At 40.8% G+C, this 17,228-nt stretch overlaps 1 protein-coding gene across 1 annotated transcript in view; it reads left to right on the top strand.

Moving 5' to 3' along the window:
* tacr1a (tachykinin receptor 1a) overlaps positions 1 to 16,892 on the top strand; it is a 34,657-nt gene extending 17,765 nt beyond the window's left edge. The window contains exons 3-5 of the mRNA XM_052106529.1: positions 13,433 to 13,583; positions 16,105 to 16,301; positions 16,508 to 16,892. Of these exons, the coding sequence (XP_051962489.1) occupies positions 13,433 to 13,583; positions 16,105 to 16,301; positions 16,508 to 16,838 (679 nt within the window). The 3' untranslated portion in view covers positions 16,839 to 16,892. The remainder of the gene's footprint in view (positions 1 to 13,432; positions 13,584 to 16,104; positions 16,302 to 16,507) is intronic.
* Positions 16,893 to 17,228: the final 336 nt, after the last annotated feature.

The following is a 17,228-nucleotide window of genomic DNA, read 5'->3' as shown; positions in this document are numbered from 1 at the left end:
CGTCCCTGAGCCAGCGCCTGTAGCCTCGACCGTCCCTGAGCCAGCGCCTGTAGCCTCGACCGTCCCTGAGCCAGCGCCTGTAGCCTCGACCGTCCCTGAGCCAAGGCCAGTGGCCTCGACCGTCCCTGAGCCAGCGCCAGTGGCCGTGACCGTCCCTGAGCCAGCGCCAGTGGCCGTGACCGTCCAAGAGCCAGCGCCAGTAGCCAGGACCGTCCCAGAGCCAGCGCCAGTGGTCGAGCCCGTCCTAGAGCCAGCACCTCCCAAGTCGCTCGAGTCTTCCAGGGCTCCTCCTCCCGAGCTTTCCAGAGCTCCGCCTTCCAAGTTTCCCGAGCTTTCCAGAGCTCCGCCTTCCGAGTTTCCCGAGCTTTCCAGAGCCCCGCCTTCCGGGCTTTCCAGAGCCCCGCCTTCCGGGCTTTCCAGAGCCCCGCCTTCCGGGCTTTCCAGAGCCCCGCCTTCCGGGCTTTCCAGAGCCCCGCCTTCCGGGCTTCCTGAGCTTACCAGAGCTCCGCCTTCCGAGCTTACCAGAGCTCCGCCTTCCGGGCTTTCCAGAGCCCCGCCTTCCGGGCTCCTTGAGCCTTCCAGAGCTCCGCCTTCTGAGCCTTCCAGAGCTCCGCCTTCCGAGCCTTCCAGAGCTCCGCCTTCCGAGCGTTCCAGAGCTCCGCCTTCCGAGTGTTCCAGAGCCCCGCCTTCCGAGCTTCCTGAGCCTTCCAGAGCTCCGCCTCCCGAGCTTTCCAGAGCTCTGCCCTCTGAGCTTCCCAGAGCTCCGCCTCTCAAGCCTCTCGAGCCTTCCAGGGCTCCGCCCCTCAAGCCCCTCGAGCCTTCCAGGGCTCCGTCCCTCAAGCCTCTCGAGCCTTCCAGGGCTCAGCCCCTCGAGCCTTCCAGGGCTCCGCCCCTCAATCCCCTCGAGCCTTCCAGGGCTCCGCCCCTCAAGCCTCTCGAGCCTTCCAGGGCTCCGCCCCTCAAGCCTCTCGAGCCTCCCAGGGCTCCACCCCTCAAGTCTCTCGAACCATCCACAGCTCTGCCTTCCGAGCCTCCTCCGGAGCCTCCTATGGCTCTGCCTTCAGAACCTCCTGCGGCTCCGCCTCCAGAGCCTCCCTCAGCTCCATCTCCAGAGCCCCTCTCAGCTCCGCCTCCGGGACCTGTCCCTGTCCTGAGGCTGCCTCCCAGGCCTCCTAGACCTGTCCCTGTCCCGTGGCCACCTCCCAGGTTCCCTGAACCAGCCCTTGCCTTGTGGCCAGCTCCCGGGCCACTCAAACCTGTCCCCTTAGTGTGGCCTTCTCCCAGGGCCCCTGACCCGGTCCCAGTACTTTGGCCTCTTCCCAGGCCCCCTGACCCAGTCCCTGTCCAGTGGCCTCCTCCCAGGCCCCCTGACCCGGTCCCTGTCCTTGCCAAGTGGCCAGCTCCCAAGTGGCCAACTGCACTTGGATCCTCAACCTTTGTCAGCCTCAGTCCTCAATCGTTACATATTTTCACGCACAACAGTCTCTAATGTTTACTCTATATGAAAATGGCCAGACTGGTTATATATTATATTATAATATTTGTAGTTACATCCTTACTATTTTATAGATATTTTAGATCCCTTGGCCTAAGCATGGCAGATTTTTAACAATAAAAAACAGTCAGAGAAATGTACAATGACATTCATTTACAATATACTATTATAACAAATATATATATATAATGTTTTTGAAATCCTACCCATATAACCTACATACAAATCCTACATATAAATATAATAACAATAATGTGGCAGGGCGGAGGGCCGTGATTCCGCACACCCGGCCCATAATTAGGCTGATTAAGCCCGAGAGGGATAAAGGCGACTGGAGACGGCAGCGCGACAGAGAGAGAGTGTGTTATGGACAGCTGACCGACAGCTGTGTGTTTGTCTTTTGCTTAAGTTTTTTATTAAACTATTATTTATATTGTTAAGCCGGTTCTCGCCTCCTCCTTTCCATTGGACTGTGTTACAAATAATTTATTGCAAAAAATGGCATAAAGCAGTACAAAGGTAGTCCAAATGACAATGTACTGCATTATAATCTCCGATGGCATATGTGATGAGGAGGAGGTCATGCACGCCCTGCGTTTAATTGTCCTAATCAGCTAGGAGGGGAATAAAGACCTGTAACAAAGGCAGACGAGGAGTGAGGATCTACATGCAGTTTTTAATGGAAGAACAAAAAGTGAACAGGATAACTCAAAATAACAAAACAACACAGGGAACAAATAAAACATCCACGAGGGGAAAAACTAAATATAAACAAGAGAAACATCCATGGAGGGCATGGGCAGGAACACAGTCAAGGACATACATTACATTTAACAACTGACCATGAATGAACTAATAACCGGGCTTAAATACACAAGGATGATGATACATCCTGAACCCTGTTACACTGGTGCCAAAACCCAGGAAGGAGGGGGGATGTACAGTCGTGGAGTCCTTGCCGCTGCCATCTGCCAGAAAATACAACCCAGTTATTAGTCCCGAAGAGCCGTCGGGAATCACTTTTCCAGGCAGCTCACCATTATCCAATGGCTGGCCATTTAGGACTGGAAAGAACAATAAACTAAATTATGGCTATTTTTTTTGTTGTTGTTGTTTTATTTGGACGGGCATTCACAGGTATGTTCGCAAGTGGTATGCGGCATGACGTGAATGTCAGTTGGTAAATCCACCGGCCACCCATTGTGTCCTCTACCGCTGATTGAAGTACCCTTTGAAAGAATTCATATGGACCTTATCAGGCCAATAGAACAGACTGCACACAGCCATCGCTTTGCATTAGTTCTGGTGGACTATGCAATGTGATATCCAGAAGCAGTGCCCCTGCACAACATCTCAGCATGTAGTGTTGCCTTGGCACTCTTCAGAATAATCTCCCAAGTGGGGATTCCGAAAGAAATCCTCACTGATCAGGGCACTACATTTATGTAAAAAACACTACACAAACTGTACAAATGATTAGGTATTAAATCGATTTGCACCAGTATTTACCACCCACATGGGTTGGTGGAACGATTTAATAAAACCCTGAAAAACGTGGTCCGTGTGTTCATACACGAGGATGCTAGAAATTGGGATAAGTGGCTCGAGCCTCTGTTATTGTGTGAGAGGTCCCTCAAACCTCCACAGGATTTTCCCCGTTTGAGCTGCTGTATGGGCGTCGGCAGCGCTCAACATCACACAGGAAGCTTGTGAGGAGGCACCTTCAAAAATGAAAAACGAAATAGTGTACGTTCTTGATCTTAGAACAGAACTCCAAACCTTGGGTCAGTTACCACAGAGGAATTTGCTCAAATGTCAAAGCTGGCTGTATGACAGGTGCACTCTACTATGGGAATTCGCACCGGGAGATAAAGTGCTTGTATTACTACCCACCTCAAACTCTAAATTACTCGCCAAGTGGCCCTTTCAGGTCACACGGTGAGTTGGAGATCTCGATTATAAGGTTAAGCGAACGGATACGGGTGGAGCACGTTTACCATCTCAACCTCCTAAAATCAGCAGGCGGTCCCTGTAGACTTGGCGATAATAGTTCCGGAGAGGGCAGAGCTCGGGCCAGAGGTGACGCTCAAACCTAATCAGTTCACCCCGGTCCTGTAGGTTCACCCCGGTTCATAGGTTTGTGTCTAAATTTGACACATACCCAATGCCACAGATTGAAGAATTGCTCGATCAGTTGGGTGCAGTTCAATTTTATTCAACACTGGATTAAACAAAGGATTATTGAAAAATTCCCTTAACTCCAATCTCCTGAGGAAAAAAATGCTTTTTCTAACCAATACATGACCCATCTGTACGGTTTGTTTGGGCCCCTGCCATATTCCAGCGTCTCATGGACAAAATTCTCAGGCCACATATGGCATATACTGCTGCAATCTAGATTATATAATAATTTACAGTAATGTCTGGCAGCGGCACATGCATTGGGCCCTGCCCGCTGCAGCGTGCAATTGGGTGGGGGGGAAGTTCGGTATCTGGGGTTCGCAGTGATCGCAGCCTACCCAGCGCCCAAGACCAAAAAGGAGGTGAGACAGTTTCTGTGGCTGGTTGGCAACTACCGAAGGTTTGGGCTTAGTTTCTCTGTGTAAAACTCTCCACGAAGGATGACACAGGCAACAGGGTTTCCAATTCAATGGTAAGACTTTTAATTAACACACTTTTAGCCTTTATACAGCTTTATAGACAGTCTACAGCTTTAGTATGGCTTTTCTTCCTTACTGACTCTCTCCCCACTGGAGGTTCTGTGGCTGCTTTTATGCCGCTCTCCCCATGCTCACTGAAATTAGGGACAGGTGTTACACATAATTTAGCTCAGGTGCAAGCGCCCTTACCGCTTTCTCTCCCGGACGGGCGCTTGACCACGCCCCCCGCCACACTCTGATTTCACCAACCCGCTGACTGATCTCACTCGAAAGGGGGCTCCCGAACCGGTCCAGTGGACGGAGTCATGCCAACGGGCTTTTCTAAAAGTAAAATCTGCACTCTGTGGGGGACCGCTCTTACATGCTCCAAACTGAAGCACCATTGCAGAGGAGTGTTTGGTGATCAGGTGGGCGGTCCTCACCCTCTGCTTCTACCTGCTGGGGCATGCCTTCACCCTCTGTTCAGATCATGCCCAACTCCAGTGGCTCCACTACATGAAGGATACCAATGCACAGATCACCCATGGGTACCTGGCACTTCAGCCATTCAAATTTGAGGTGGTCCACAGAACGGTGGCGCAGATGGCTGTGGCTGACTTTCTCTCCAGAAATTGGCTGGCCGGATGTTGCCCCGGCCTGAGTCGGGCAGTGGGGGTATGTGGTGATGGGGGCGTGGTCGTATGTCTGTCTGCGGGAGAGAGTAAGTGGTGTAGCTCATCAAGCTGGTTGAGCTGGTTTCTAAATGCTGTTTCTCAATTAAGTGATAGTGGAGAGACCCCTTAAAACCACGGAACACGCCAGAAGAGAGAGAGAGAACGAGTGTGCAGTGTTACCAACTGCTGAATTTGCGTACCGAAGCTATTGAGGGTTTGTAAAGAAGTTTGTTTATTTATGAGAGTGAATTATTAAACTGAGTGAAAGAACCTGAAAAGAGTGCATCTGCTGCACAGAAAGAGAAGAGAAATACAAGCATTACCTAAAGCGTATTACTGCTCCACGTCTCCTCCTTCCCATACCCGAACCTGGAGTTCTGTTGCAAATGGATTACTTTTATGATTGTTATATGGTGCCTTTTGTGTATTTTTTTTTAGCTGCAGTGTATTCTTAAATCTCTTTTTTTCTGTCCCACAGCAAACAAAACAAGAATTAAGTAATTAATGATTAAACCATTACATTTTTTTTTATTTAATTTAACATTTAAAAGTGTAGTCTTGGTGGGAATTATGACGAGTTTAATATGACATAGAACATTTAATTAATCTCATTGATTATAAATACAATAAAATAAACTTAATTTCAATATTCATGGAGTCAATAAGGATTCATAAATGATCTCTAAAGTTATAAGTAAAATTATTATATTTTAGATGCGTACATCAGTTATGTACAGTATGTTTCAGTGTCTATGCAGACGTAAGCAAATGTTTGTATGCTAGAACCATACTTTACGTAATAATACATATGAATACTCATGAGATCACATTGAAATACTGAAGGCACAATGCTGATGCAGCACATTTAGCACCTGGTGAAACAGGGTTTGTGTGGTTGGTAAATTAGGTTTTTGCTCAGAAATACTGCATAAAGTGGTTTCACTGTTTAATGAATTCAACCCAGAGGGTTTCTGTAGCAGTAATGTGAAATATTTGATCTAATGAGGGGTCTCATAATGGAACAGTGTATATAGCCGGCTAACACACATCATTTGTATTGCAGAGTAACATGAGCAATGTGGTGGAGTTTGCATATTCTCCCCGTGTTTGCGTGGGTTTTCTCCGGGTGCTCCGGTTTCCCCCACAGTGCAAAAACATGCAGGTTAAGTGACTAGGAAATTCTAAATTGTCCATAGGTGAGAGTGCAAGTGTGGATGTGAATGTCTGTCTGTGTTTGCCCTGTGATGGACTGGCCTTTGGCCCGAGACTGCTGGGATAGGCTTCAGCACTACCCTACATAGGACAAGCGGATTGAGAAGATGGATGATGGATGGATGAGCAGTAGTGGCAGGCTCTGATTTGAAGTATCGCTAAATAAGGTATAATCACCCTGTCCAACACATGTGAACTCTATCAGACGTAATAATACCAGTCTCTCTCTCTCTCTCTCTCTCTCTCTCTCTCTCTCTCTCTTCTTATTTTTCCAGATATTTGACTTCATGTCTAAATCCACAAAAAGTCAAAGCAAACCATAGTGCTCAAATTCTGAAATAATAAATTCAAAGATTGCTTTAGCAAATGTTCCCTTCGAAGATTAGAGATCCAGGAAAGTTTTAGTGGACAAGCTGGAAGACATGGGAGGTGAGAATGAGAAAACACAGCCTTTCTTTGTTTTGTAATTAGGTTTCCACCTGGTAGTCTGCATACAGTACTTTTACAGATTCATGGGCTAGATTTAAATAAAGATAATTGCCAATTTCTCTCTATTATTTCAAATGTCTTCTATCAGATGTGGTGGTTTCTTCGATGGTTGAGATAGCAAGAGTCACAAAAATGTGTATTTGTTCCTAAAAGTGCATTTTTAGTCAGTTCTCCAAGCTATTAAAAAAGCAAACATTCTGTTAGCATGTGCATCAGTTACTCTCATTAACCTTTTTTTAATTACCACTGAAGCGTTGCAATGTACTTAATGCTCATTTTCCCTAAATATGGTGCTGAACTATAACTCCTATTTTAAATATCATCACCTACTGCTGTGTGGCATTATAGCAAGCAAACATTGACATATTTGGACTCAAAACCTGAAAGATGGTAACCAAATAGGAAGTGTGATGCTGAGACATACCTCCAAACTGGCAGCGTTTTGCTTCAGCACCATTCTGTCAGTCACTTTGTTATAAGCAGACAGACTTGGTTTTGGTCCTGAAAGGAATCAGTCTAGCTGGCATAGTGCTGCATCTCATCATTACCTGCGATGATGAATTTATCCATTGTTCTGACATATGGCATTCTAATTTACTCCATTACTTATAATCGCACTCTGCCACTTAAGTGTTATGATATTACATAAAGGAATATTAATGTTGATTAAGTTTCCATATCCTCAGATGAAAAATCACTTGGCTTTCCCCCTTAGCTAGTCTGAGCTCTCTTCAACCACATGCCCTATCTCCTCATAGTTATATGTTACTTGCTAAAAAAGACGATTTGTCGAGAATACTGTCACCCACAATTTTTCACACTCAAATTTATAAGCTCACCATTCACACATACTGTGGATTCATTGCAAAAAATTGGTCTCATTTTTCAGAGAACCCCCCCAAATAAATATATTTCAATATATACAGATCTGAAATGTAGGTGCGGCACTCTAACGCATTTTAGCCCTCAAAGATAGTTTAAGCACCACCCTCATGGAATGTCTTATAGCCTCTGAGTTTACAAGAAGCTCAATCTAGGTGTCGTTAGGAAGCAGAGATCCTCTGCTTTGCGCTGATATATAAAATCTTTTCATCACAGTATATCAAATATATTTTTCTGATGATATGTTTAACATGCTTTTCCTGCTGGATGGCATATTTTGTTCTAGACATCTAAAATATATCATTGGATTATTCACCCAAGCATGCTCACACCCAGGTAAAAAAATAGCATTTTCTTTAAACTGCCTGAGATAAAAGCGGATATAATTTATTTGGCTTCTTGGGGCTTACAGCAACTGTGATAGGCACATAAAAGAAATGTTTGTATTACTGTGGTATTAGGGCAATACAATATAATGTACATTTGCATTCCTGAGAATGGGAGCTGCATTCGATGTATATCTTGTCCATTTAGGTGCTATGTGAAATATTTTTATTTTCGTATAAATGCACTGCTGATACAGTTCTACTCAGCAGTCATTAAGTCTGTCCTCTGCACTTCAGTTACTGTCTGGTTTGGTCCAGCTATGAAATCGGATATCAGAAGACTAAAGAGGACAGTTTGGACAGCTGAGAGGATTACTGGTTGCCACCTGCCCTCCCTTCAAGAACTGTACACTTCCAGAGTGAGAAAAAAGGCTGGAAGAATCACTCTGGACCCCACTCACCCAGCCCACTACCTTTTTGAACTGTTGCCTTCTGGCCGACACTACAGAGCACTGAGCACCAGAACCCTCAGGCACAGTTTTTTCCCTCAGGCTATCCATCTCTTATTGCCCCAATTAGCAATAATTATGTGCATTATGTGTATAATTATGTGCAATTCACATTTGAGTCTTTTTATATTTATGCAACACATCCTACCTCTTCTGCCATTACAATCCCTTGCACTGTATATAAAATATATGTATATAGGTGTGTGTATATGTATATATATATATATATATATATATATATATATATATATATATATATGTGAGTATTGTATTGTTGTGCGTTGGAAGTTCCTGTCACCAAGACAAATTCCTTGTATATGTAAGCATACCTGGCAATAAAGCTGATTCTGTTTCTGAATTCTGAATCTTACCCTACCCCCTAAACATTAATTTCTATACCCTAACCCTAAACTAACCCTCACAGAAACCATTTTGCTTTTTACATTTTCATAAAAACATTGTTTTGTATGTTTTCTAAGCCATTTCCCTCATGGGGACTGCTGGTTGTTCCCCACAATGTAGGTGATCTCAGGTTTTACTATCCATGTGGGGACATTTGGTTCCCACAATGGAGGTTAAACCTGTACACACACACACACACACACACACACACACACACACACAGACACACACATTTGGTTCCCACAATAGAGGTTAAACCTGTACACACACACACACACACACATTTGGTTCCCACAATGGAGGTTAAACCTGTACACACACACACACACACACACACACACACACACACACACACACACACACACACACACACACACACACACACACACACACATTTGGTTCCCACAATAGAGGTTAAACCTGTACACACACAAACACACACACACACACACACACACACACACACATTTGGTTCCCACAATAGAGGTTAAACCTGTACACACACACACACACACACACACACACAATGTCTGAGATGTAAAACTGATATTATTTGTTAATTTGTTTTTTACAGCTATAAAAATAAAATAAATAAAGCAAAAACAGTACAGCAGACATAACCCATTTGTTCACGTGTGCTATATTATATACAATATATTTTTTTCATGACAAGAAATCAAAAATATAATTTTTCTTTTTTAAAATGCTCTACATGCAACTCCACTCTGTTTTTATGTATTTTATGTCTTTGGTAATTATTTCTTTTAACAGAATTGGAAACTTAGCGCAACCCTCTGAGTAGCAAGCTAGCAGCTAATAGTTTGTTTACTCTTGGCAGCTGCCGACTCGCGGTTCACCCAGAATGAAAGTTCTATTATCATATACTTACCCTCATTTAGTTTCAAACCCATATGACTTTCATTCTTCCTTGGAACACAAAAGGAAATGTTAGGCATATAAGTCGCAGTCACTATTCACTTTCATTGCATCTTTTTTCACCAATGAAATTGAATAGTGACTGGCTGTCATTCTGCCTAACATCTCCTTTTGTGTTCCACAGAAAAAGTCACACTGGATTGAAACACCTTGAGGGTGATCAAATGATGATAGAATTTCATTTTTGGGTGCACTATATCTTCTATCTACTTCAATAACTACGAAATATGAAAGAAAGTATAATTAATCATGGCCTCCTTTATCAATTTCCTCATGGAGAGAATCACTTGAAGCAACAATGTTACGAGACCTCTTGTACTATCTTCAAATTCGCAGATAGTATTCCTGATATAAGTATCTGTGAGTCTACCCCTTAGGGCATTTCATGCAGTGTTTTCTCTCTCTAGTCTATAATCTGCATGACTGCTCTTGGAAAACATCAGCAACTTGTTCCTTTTAGCAAATTATTTAGAATAGAGCAGCAACAATTGTGGTTAAAAATGAGTTGGTCAGCCCAGTCAGTTCCTTTCTTGCCTCAATTAATTTCTAATTTCTCCTTCCTTCTGTTGAACAATGGGTTGTTTACTCTTCCAACAAAATTATTTTTCCATGTTTTTGCAAGTCAGCATTGTAATTGCAAATCCAAAGGGTGTTCTGTGATGGCTTTATTTCCTTGTAACAGCTACATTTAATAATACACTCATTATGCAGTCTAATTCACTATGTAAGTGCTTATGAGAGATAAAAGTGGAGGGATATATTAATCTTTCATATGTGCTTGGTTTAGATGTGCGGGAGGTCTCTTGTTTGATTCATGGTCTTAACTTTTTGCCAAACATTATGTATTAGGCGTAAAGAATGAACTGTGCCTAAATTCAGCCTACAGCCAAATTTATTGTGACAGAGATTTGGCAAAGCAAAAATGGGTAACACTTTATAATAATGGTCCATAATTAATAGGTAATTATACCAGAATTAATGTAGGGCAAATTAGTAGTACTACATTAACACTTTAGTTACTTAATATGGAAACATGGTTAACCAATCAGTAAGTAATAGCGAACTGATGACTAAGGTAGTTCACTGTTAGGTAATCAATAATTACTGAATTTAATCTGCCTCATGAGATCTATTAACTAACTATGGCTCATTTAAAATATCTATTAATTCATTACTAATCAAAACATTAACATGTGTCTAAAATGTGAATGATTATGGTTTTATTGTGAACAAGATCATGCATGGGTTATTTGTGGGAATTAATTTATGAATGTAACAGGTCATTAAATCAAGGCTACAGTGTCTGGTAGAGTATCATAGTCAAGGATCTAACAACATATTCAGGATTAATGGGGACCATATTTAATAATGTAATAATTAACCATGGAAAAACCCCATATCAGTAGACCAATATTAGGGTGGTTACGGCCATGATCATAGTCAGCTTACCTTACAGAAATATAGGGATGTATGTGCCCAACCTGTTCATTACAAATTATTAACTTCGCCATTATTTTAGGTGAGGGCCATGGTAACGCATTATTAATTAATGAGATCTTACCGTTTGCTCCTTTGGTTTGGGAAAGGTTCTCTGGACCATTATTCTAAAGTGAAAACACATTATAAACCATTAATAGTAACTGAGGTGTTACTTGTCAGTTAGTAATGAATACTCAAGTGTTTGTTACATTTTATCCATTTAATCAAACAGATAGTTAAACATTTAAAGAAATAAAAAATAAAATCATTCTGGCTTTGAATTATGAATCATTGAAATAATTGTACATAATTGCATAGGCTATAGACCTTTAGCAGGATAATGCTTTTAATTGCTGGTGCTCATGGTTACGACATGTTTCAAGTCTTATCTCTTAACATAAAGTAAAATAATAAAAAAGTATGTCTCTAAAGGACAAGTGTGTTGATCTTCACAAGACTTCAATAGAAAACGGAATTTAGTAATCCATCTTGCAGCTATGAGGCTGATTCCACCTGTGTACTTCCACCCTAGACAGCCCACTCTGTAAATACGTACAGTTTTTCTCCTTTGCCTATGTTCGGTCTGAACAGAACAGAATGTATGTTGAAATTTACCTTGTATAGGCGGAGTGACGGGAGGGTGGAGCAAAATCGCACTCACTCTTCTTTGAACCCTGATTGGATTAGAAGCTTGATGGACGTGACACTAATTCTTTTTTTTTTTTTCATTGGATCCTTTAAGTTACTAAGGAAAAAAAAGTCCTTCACATAAAATTAAACACTTCTTGTAAGTTTAACAGACAGTATCTATGAATACAAAATAAAAAAACTTTTTTTTTTAAATTGTGTATTCAAGTGTATTCATTTAATAATGCGTTACGATGACCCTCACTTTAAAATAATTAGTAATTCCTTCATTTTTATATGGTAACACTTATGGGTTACCAAAATTATTTTAAAAAGACCTCATGCAATAACAAACCTGCCAAAGTTAACAATTCATAATGAACAGAAGAGATACACCTTGGAATACACAGGTTGGGCACATACAACCCTATATTTCTGTAAAGTAAGCTGACTATGATACTCCACTCCAGCCATGATATAGAGAGCTGTTATGTTCATAAATTAATTCCAGCAAAGAACACACGCGCATGTTTCCCTGAAGGCGCATTTCATGATCATGTTCACAATAAAAACATACTAATTCACATTTTAGACACATGTTAATGTTTTTATTAGTAATTCATTAGTAGTTATTTTAAATTATCCATAGTTAGTTGATAGTTCTCAATGAGGAAAATCAAATTCAGTAATGATTGATTACTTAACAGTGAACTACCTCAGACGTCAGCTAATAGTACTGATTGGTTAATCATGTTTCCATATTAGTTAATAGTAGTAAATAAAATGTTAAGTTAGTACTACTCATTAATCCTGTATTAATTCCTGCTTTGTTCCCTATTAATGACAGACCGTTATTTTAAAGTGTTACCCAAAAATGTTTTAGAGTGGTAAATTTGTTAGAATGCTTTAAAATTGGCAGTGCAATTCTACATTAGTGTCTGAATAATTAATATTATTAATATGCACCAGTTATTGGTTCTCTAATCTGATTGGACAAGTGGAGTTCCAGCAAGCTCAAACAGAGCAAAGGTGAGGTGAAATTCCCACTGTGTAGGGGTAATATAGAGCTAAATGCTCTCCCAAACATATTAGGTTTTAAAGATTTTTGCTTTATCTAATTTTTGATCAACAAAGGTGATCTCCCTACCCTAAATATTCAACCTAAACCTAAGCGATAGTGTCATAAAACTATGTGTCAGCTGTAATTGCTGAATCAGTCACATCATTTTGTGGTGCTTCTCTAAACCCTTTGGCTTGTGTGCAACTTGTGTGCTCATTACGACTCGTACCCCGGTCCTTTGCATTGCAAGTGAAACGATATGTCAGTCGCGCTGCTGTGCGGTTTGAACATACTTGAACAGGTGTGTAAATGTAGTTGGTTATGTAATGCAAACATTAAAATATATCGCCTAACAAGTCAAGTGAAGATTTTATAAGATGGCATTGTGTGAGGAACAGCAAAAAGTAAGTGTTTATGAACTGATAAATACTGAGGTCTGTAGTGTTTTTTCCACCACAAAACTGGAAATACATGTTAAAATCATTCAGTAAAGATGTAGGTTTAGTAACGTGATTCTATGAGACCAAATTAATAAATTTAGATTTTTTTTTTTAAATGAATCTTTATGCCTTTCTCTTCCTCCATCTATCTATCTATCTATCTATCTATCTATCTATCTATCTATCTATCTATCTATCTATCTATCTATCTATCTATCTATCTATCTATCTATCTATCTATCTATCTATCTTTTTCATGAAGGTACTATGTGTGTGTAGCAGTACTGATTTACTTCCTCCCTCTCTTGATGATGGGCTGTGCTTACCTGATGGTGGGTTTGACTCTTTGGGCCAGTGAGATCCCAGGAGATTCGTCTAACCGTTACGAAGAGCAGCTGGCTGCCAAACGCAAGGTCTTTATAATTTCATCCTCTTGTTCCTCTCATCATCATCCTTTAAACTCATGTGTGACATACACGGTCAGTTACTGAACTCTGAGTTAACATAGCAGACAAAGTTCACACAAGAGCAGCAGGAGAGGAGGGTCAGACAGGGCCGCATGAAATAATCACTGTGAAACTCACCTGCAGTGAAAAGGTCGGTCTGCTAATGTCATCTGTATTCCATGTGTGTATGTGTGAGAGTTTGTTTGTCTGCCCTGTTCACCACACTTACAAGAAGGTAAATTCTACTGGCTCTTGTCCACTTTCTCATTAACCCTCATATTCTGTTGAGATTTATCTTTACTATCTTTATGTTTTGGCTCCCAGAGACCAATGATTTATCTGCAAAAAGAAAAATTAAAATAATAATAATAATATCAATTCCAAAATTAACCTTTTATTTTCCAGGCAACATGGAGAAAATATTTGCATGTAAACAGTGCTGGGTAGGATTACATGTAATCTGGATGAAATAATCAGATTACTCAAACCAAGTACTTGTAACCAGATTACATTCCATTTTATAATGTGCGTAGTCAGATTATTGTAAACTTTTTATGGATTAAATGATTACATTCTCGATTACATCAGCCAAAAGATATTATTATTACATATTACCTGAAAGTATAATCTAAAATATTGTGTAATGGATTACAATTTAAATTGTGCCATTTGTAATCAGTACCTGGTTACATTTCAGAAGTAACATACCCAGCACTGCATGTAAAATTACATTGCATTTAGTTGTGTTTGTTTTGTATTTGTAGTCTCGAAAGTAATCATTTTCATGGAGAATGTGTGATGAATGTTCTCATGTTTCAATTTTATGTCACTTAGTTTTCATTATATATATTACCAACCTGATAGTTCAATGTTAAGTATGTTTCTGAGATGATGAAAGGGTCTCTCAGACCCTAAACAAAACACGCCATTGTTGTTGATATGCTCTTTCCATCTTCGTCTCGCTCATATCCTTCCATACCTCAAAATTTTAGTCCTCCACATAAAAAAAACAGTGGATTATATTTTCTCAGCACACATCTTTGGTACTTATGATGACACAATGTGACATACAGTACTATGTCTGAGCATGTGTGTCCATTTCATAAAACATCAAAGTCTCAGTCAATTTTCTGGCAAAATATTGATTTGCTGCTACACACTCACTCTGTTTTCTGTCAGAGTATGCCATATTGATTTTCATGCTGATTTCTGCCCACTTTAAGCTGTACTCTCCAGTGTTTCAGAACAAGAGCAGGTTAGGGCATTTTAGAGACCAACTTTATATAAGGTGTATTTAACTACAATACGCTTAAGCATTTGATACAATGTACTTATTATGCACATAAGTGTTTTTGCATTGTGCATTACTAATTCTAACCCCACCCCAACTCTCCTCCTAAACCCTAAATGCTACCCCTAACCCTAAACCTTCCCATACCTCAACCTCAGTTGCAGCAAATGTGAATTTTCCTTGAGAATTTTGCAGCACAACATGTAGTTGCACAATAAGTACATTGAATTGTTAGTATTTTAATGTTAGTACAGTGTAGTTAAAGACACCTAATATAAAGTGGGACCCAGTTTAGGAACTAGAGCATAGTCATGGCAGTTTACATATGGTGAACCAAGGACAGTTTTCTGCTATATAGTAGACTGATAGCAGAGCAAGTGAAGCCTACTGAGAGCTGTCCAAGAGAAGCTTTTTGTGGTAGGAGTGACAAAACCAACATGGCAAGGAGAAGTCAGAGAAGCTCTTGTTCTACAACATGAAATACTCCTGGTCCAAGCCAGCATTATGCTTCCAAAATTAACTTATATTATTTATACACATTTCTAAATAACTATACATTCATCAGTTAGCTGGAAAGTTGTCATTTAAAGTTGCAAAGTGTAATTTCTGTGCCACAAGCTGGACCAGACGGAATAGCAAAAGTAACTAGATAGTTACAGTTTGCCAAGACAAACTTTGATGTTGGCTTGACAATTCCTTGTCAGACAGACCGACAGACAGGCAGACCGACCGACTGACCGACAGATGGATGAAATTATGCATAGCCTATAGCGAAGCCAAAACGTAATGTCCACGTATGTGGTCTCAGGAGGTTAAGATATAACTGATGTTAAATTTAGCTTGTTTTGGGATTTTAAAATGGCTATTGCACAATGCACATTTTTAAGCCATTGTTTCTCTATATAATACATTTAGCCTTATTTAGACATGTTCGTAATGCTGCTTGCTGGGGGTAGTTTGCAGACAATGGAGCACCTGAAAGCTATCAAGAAAATTGCTGTGAGGCATTATGTCTGCCATCATTCTGCCAGTTTTTGTAGAATGTGGGAAGAATACAAACCCCAGTAAATCAGCTAGAAAGACAGAAATAAATGTATTGTATTTTCACAATACATATATTTTTGTTTACACACATTACACACATTGATTACACACAAAATTGAAAATGCCTCTTTTTTTCCAATGTCCTACCCTCAGGTGGTGAAAATGATGATTGTTGTGGTGTGTACCTTCGCTGTTTGCTGGCTCCCCTATCATGTGTTTTTCCTGATTCACCAGTTCTACCCAAACCTGTCTGAGCATCCCTTCATGCAGCAGGTCTATCTGACTATCATGTGGCTGGCAATGAGCTCCACTATGTACAACCCCATTATATACTGCTGCCTTAATGACAGGTAATTTCACCTGGAGTGAAAACACTGTAATTGATGCACACACACTCTCTCTCACACACACACAAAAGCACATTTCGCTCTTTCCGGAGTTGCTGTAAAATTGGCTATAATTCCATCATTGTTTAAAATGTTGTGCCACAGAACACAATCCATTGCTGTGATGTATTATTTTCTGATGTATCCCATGTATTTTTTCACATTCACAGGTTCCGTGCCGGGTTCAAGCAAGCATTCCACTGTTGTCCGTGCGTTCCTGAGGGATCCTATGAGGGTCTAGAGCTCAAGTCCGCCCGGTACCAACAAACTCAAACTAGTTTGTACAGGGCTAGTCGAATGGAGACCACGGTGTCCTGTGTGATGCAGCCATGTGGAGATGGGCAGAAGGTCACGTTCGGGAGCATCAGAGGGGCACCTGGGAGGCCGGCAGTTCACAGCCCTTTAAGAGAGCTCACCTCTAATGGCTCGACCTCTCGTAGCATGTCTAAGACTGCGTCGGAGACGTCCAGCTTTTACTCCAGTAACAATCAACTAGAATAGGAGCCCAGAAACACAAGATTCCTGTTTGAGGAGAAAAGCAACCATCTTACCAAAAATTCTTAGCAGTGTGTAAATGCACCTGTTCGTGCATTTTTAGCTGGTATTATAGCTGTTAAAGGAGTAGTTCACACAAAAATTAATGGTTTGATCCTGTCCAGAAAACAGGTCTTAAGGATTCGTTGACGGTTCTCAAATTCCACACACCAACTAACTTGGTAAACAACGTCCTGGACGTTGATTATCTGTAAATGATGACTTAAATTTAAACTTGTATTACTTCACAAGACATGGAATATACAGTAGTGCAAGTCGTACTTTATGGACAACTTTAATGATGCTTTTATGATGCTTTTGAATAATTTTTGAAGATTCTCATTCATTGTAGTTGCA

The sequence above is a fragment of the Xyrauchen texanus genome, chromosome 3 (genome assembly GCF_025860055.1).
Source record: "Xyrauchen texanus isolate HMW12.3.18 chromosome 3, RBS_HiC_50CHRs, whole genome shotgun sequence".
Lineage (NCBI taxonomy): Eukaryota > Metazoa > Chordata > Actinopteri > Cypriniformes > Catostomidae > Xyrauchen > Xyrauchen texanus.
Note: the sequence above shows the minus strand (reverse complement) of the source record. Positions and strands in the feature narration are given on the sequence as shown.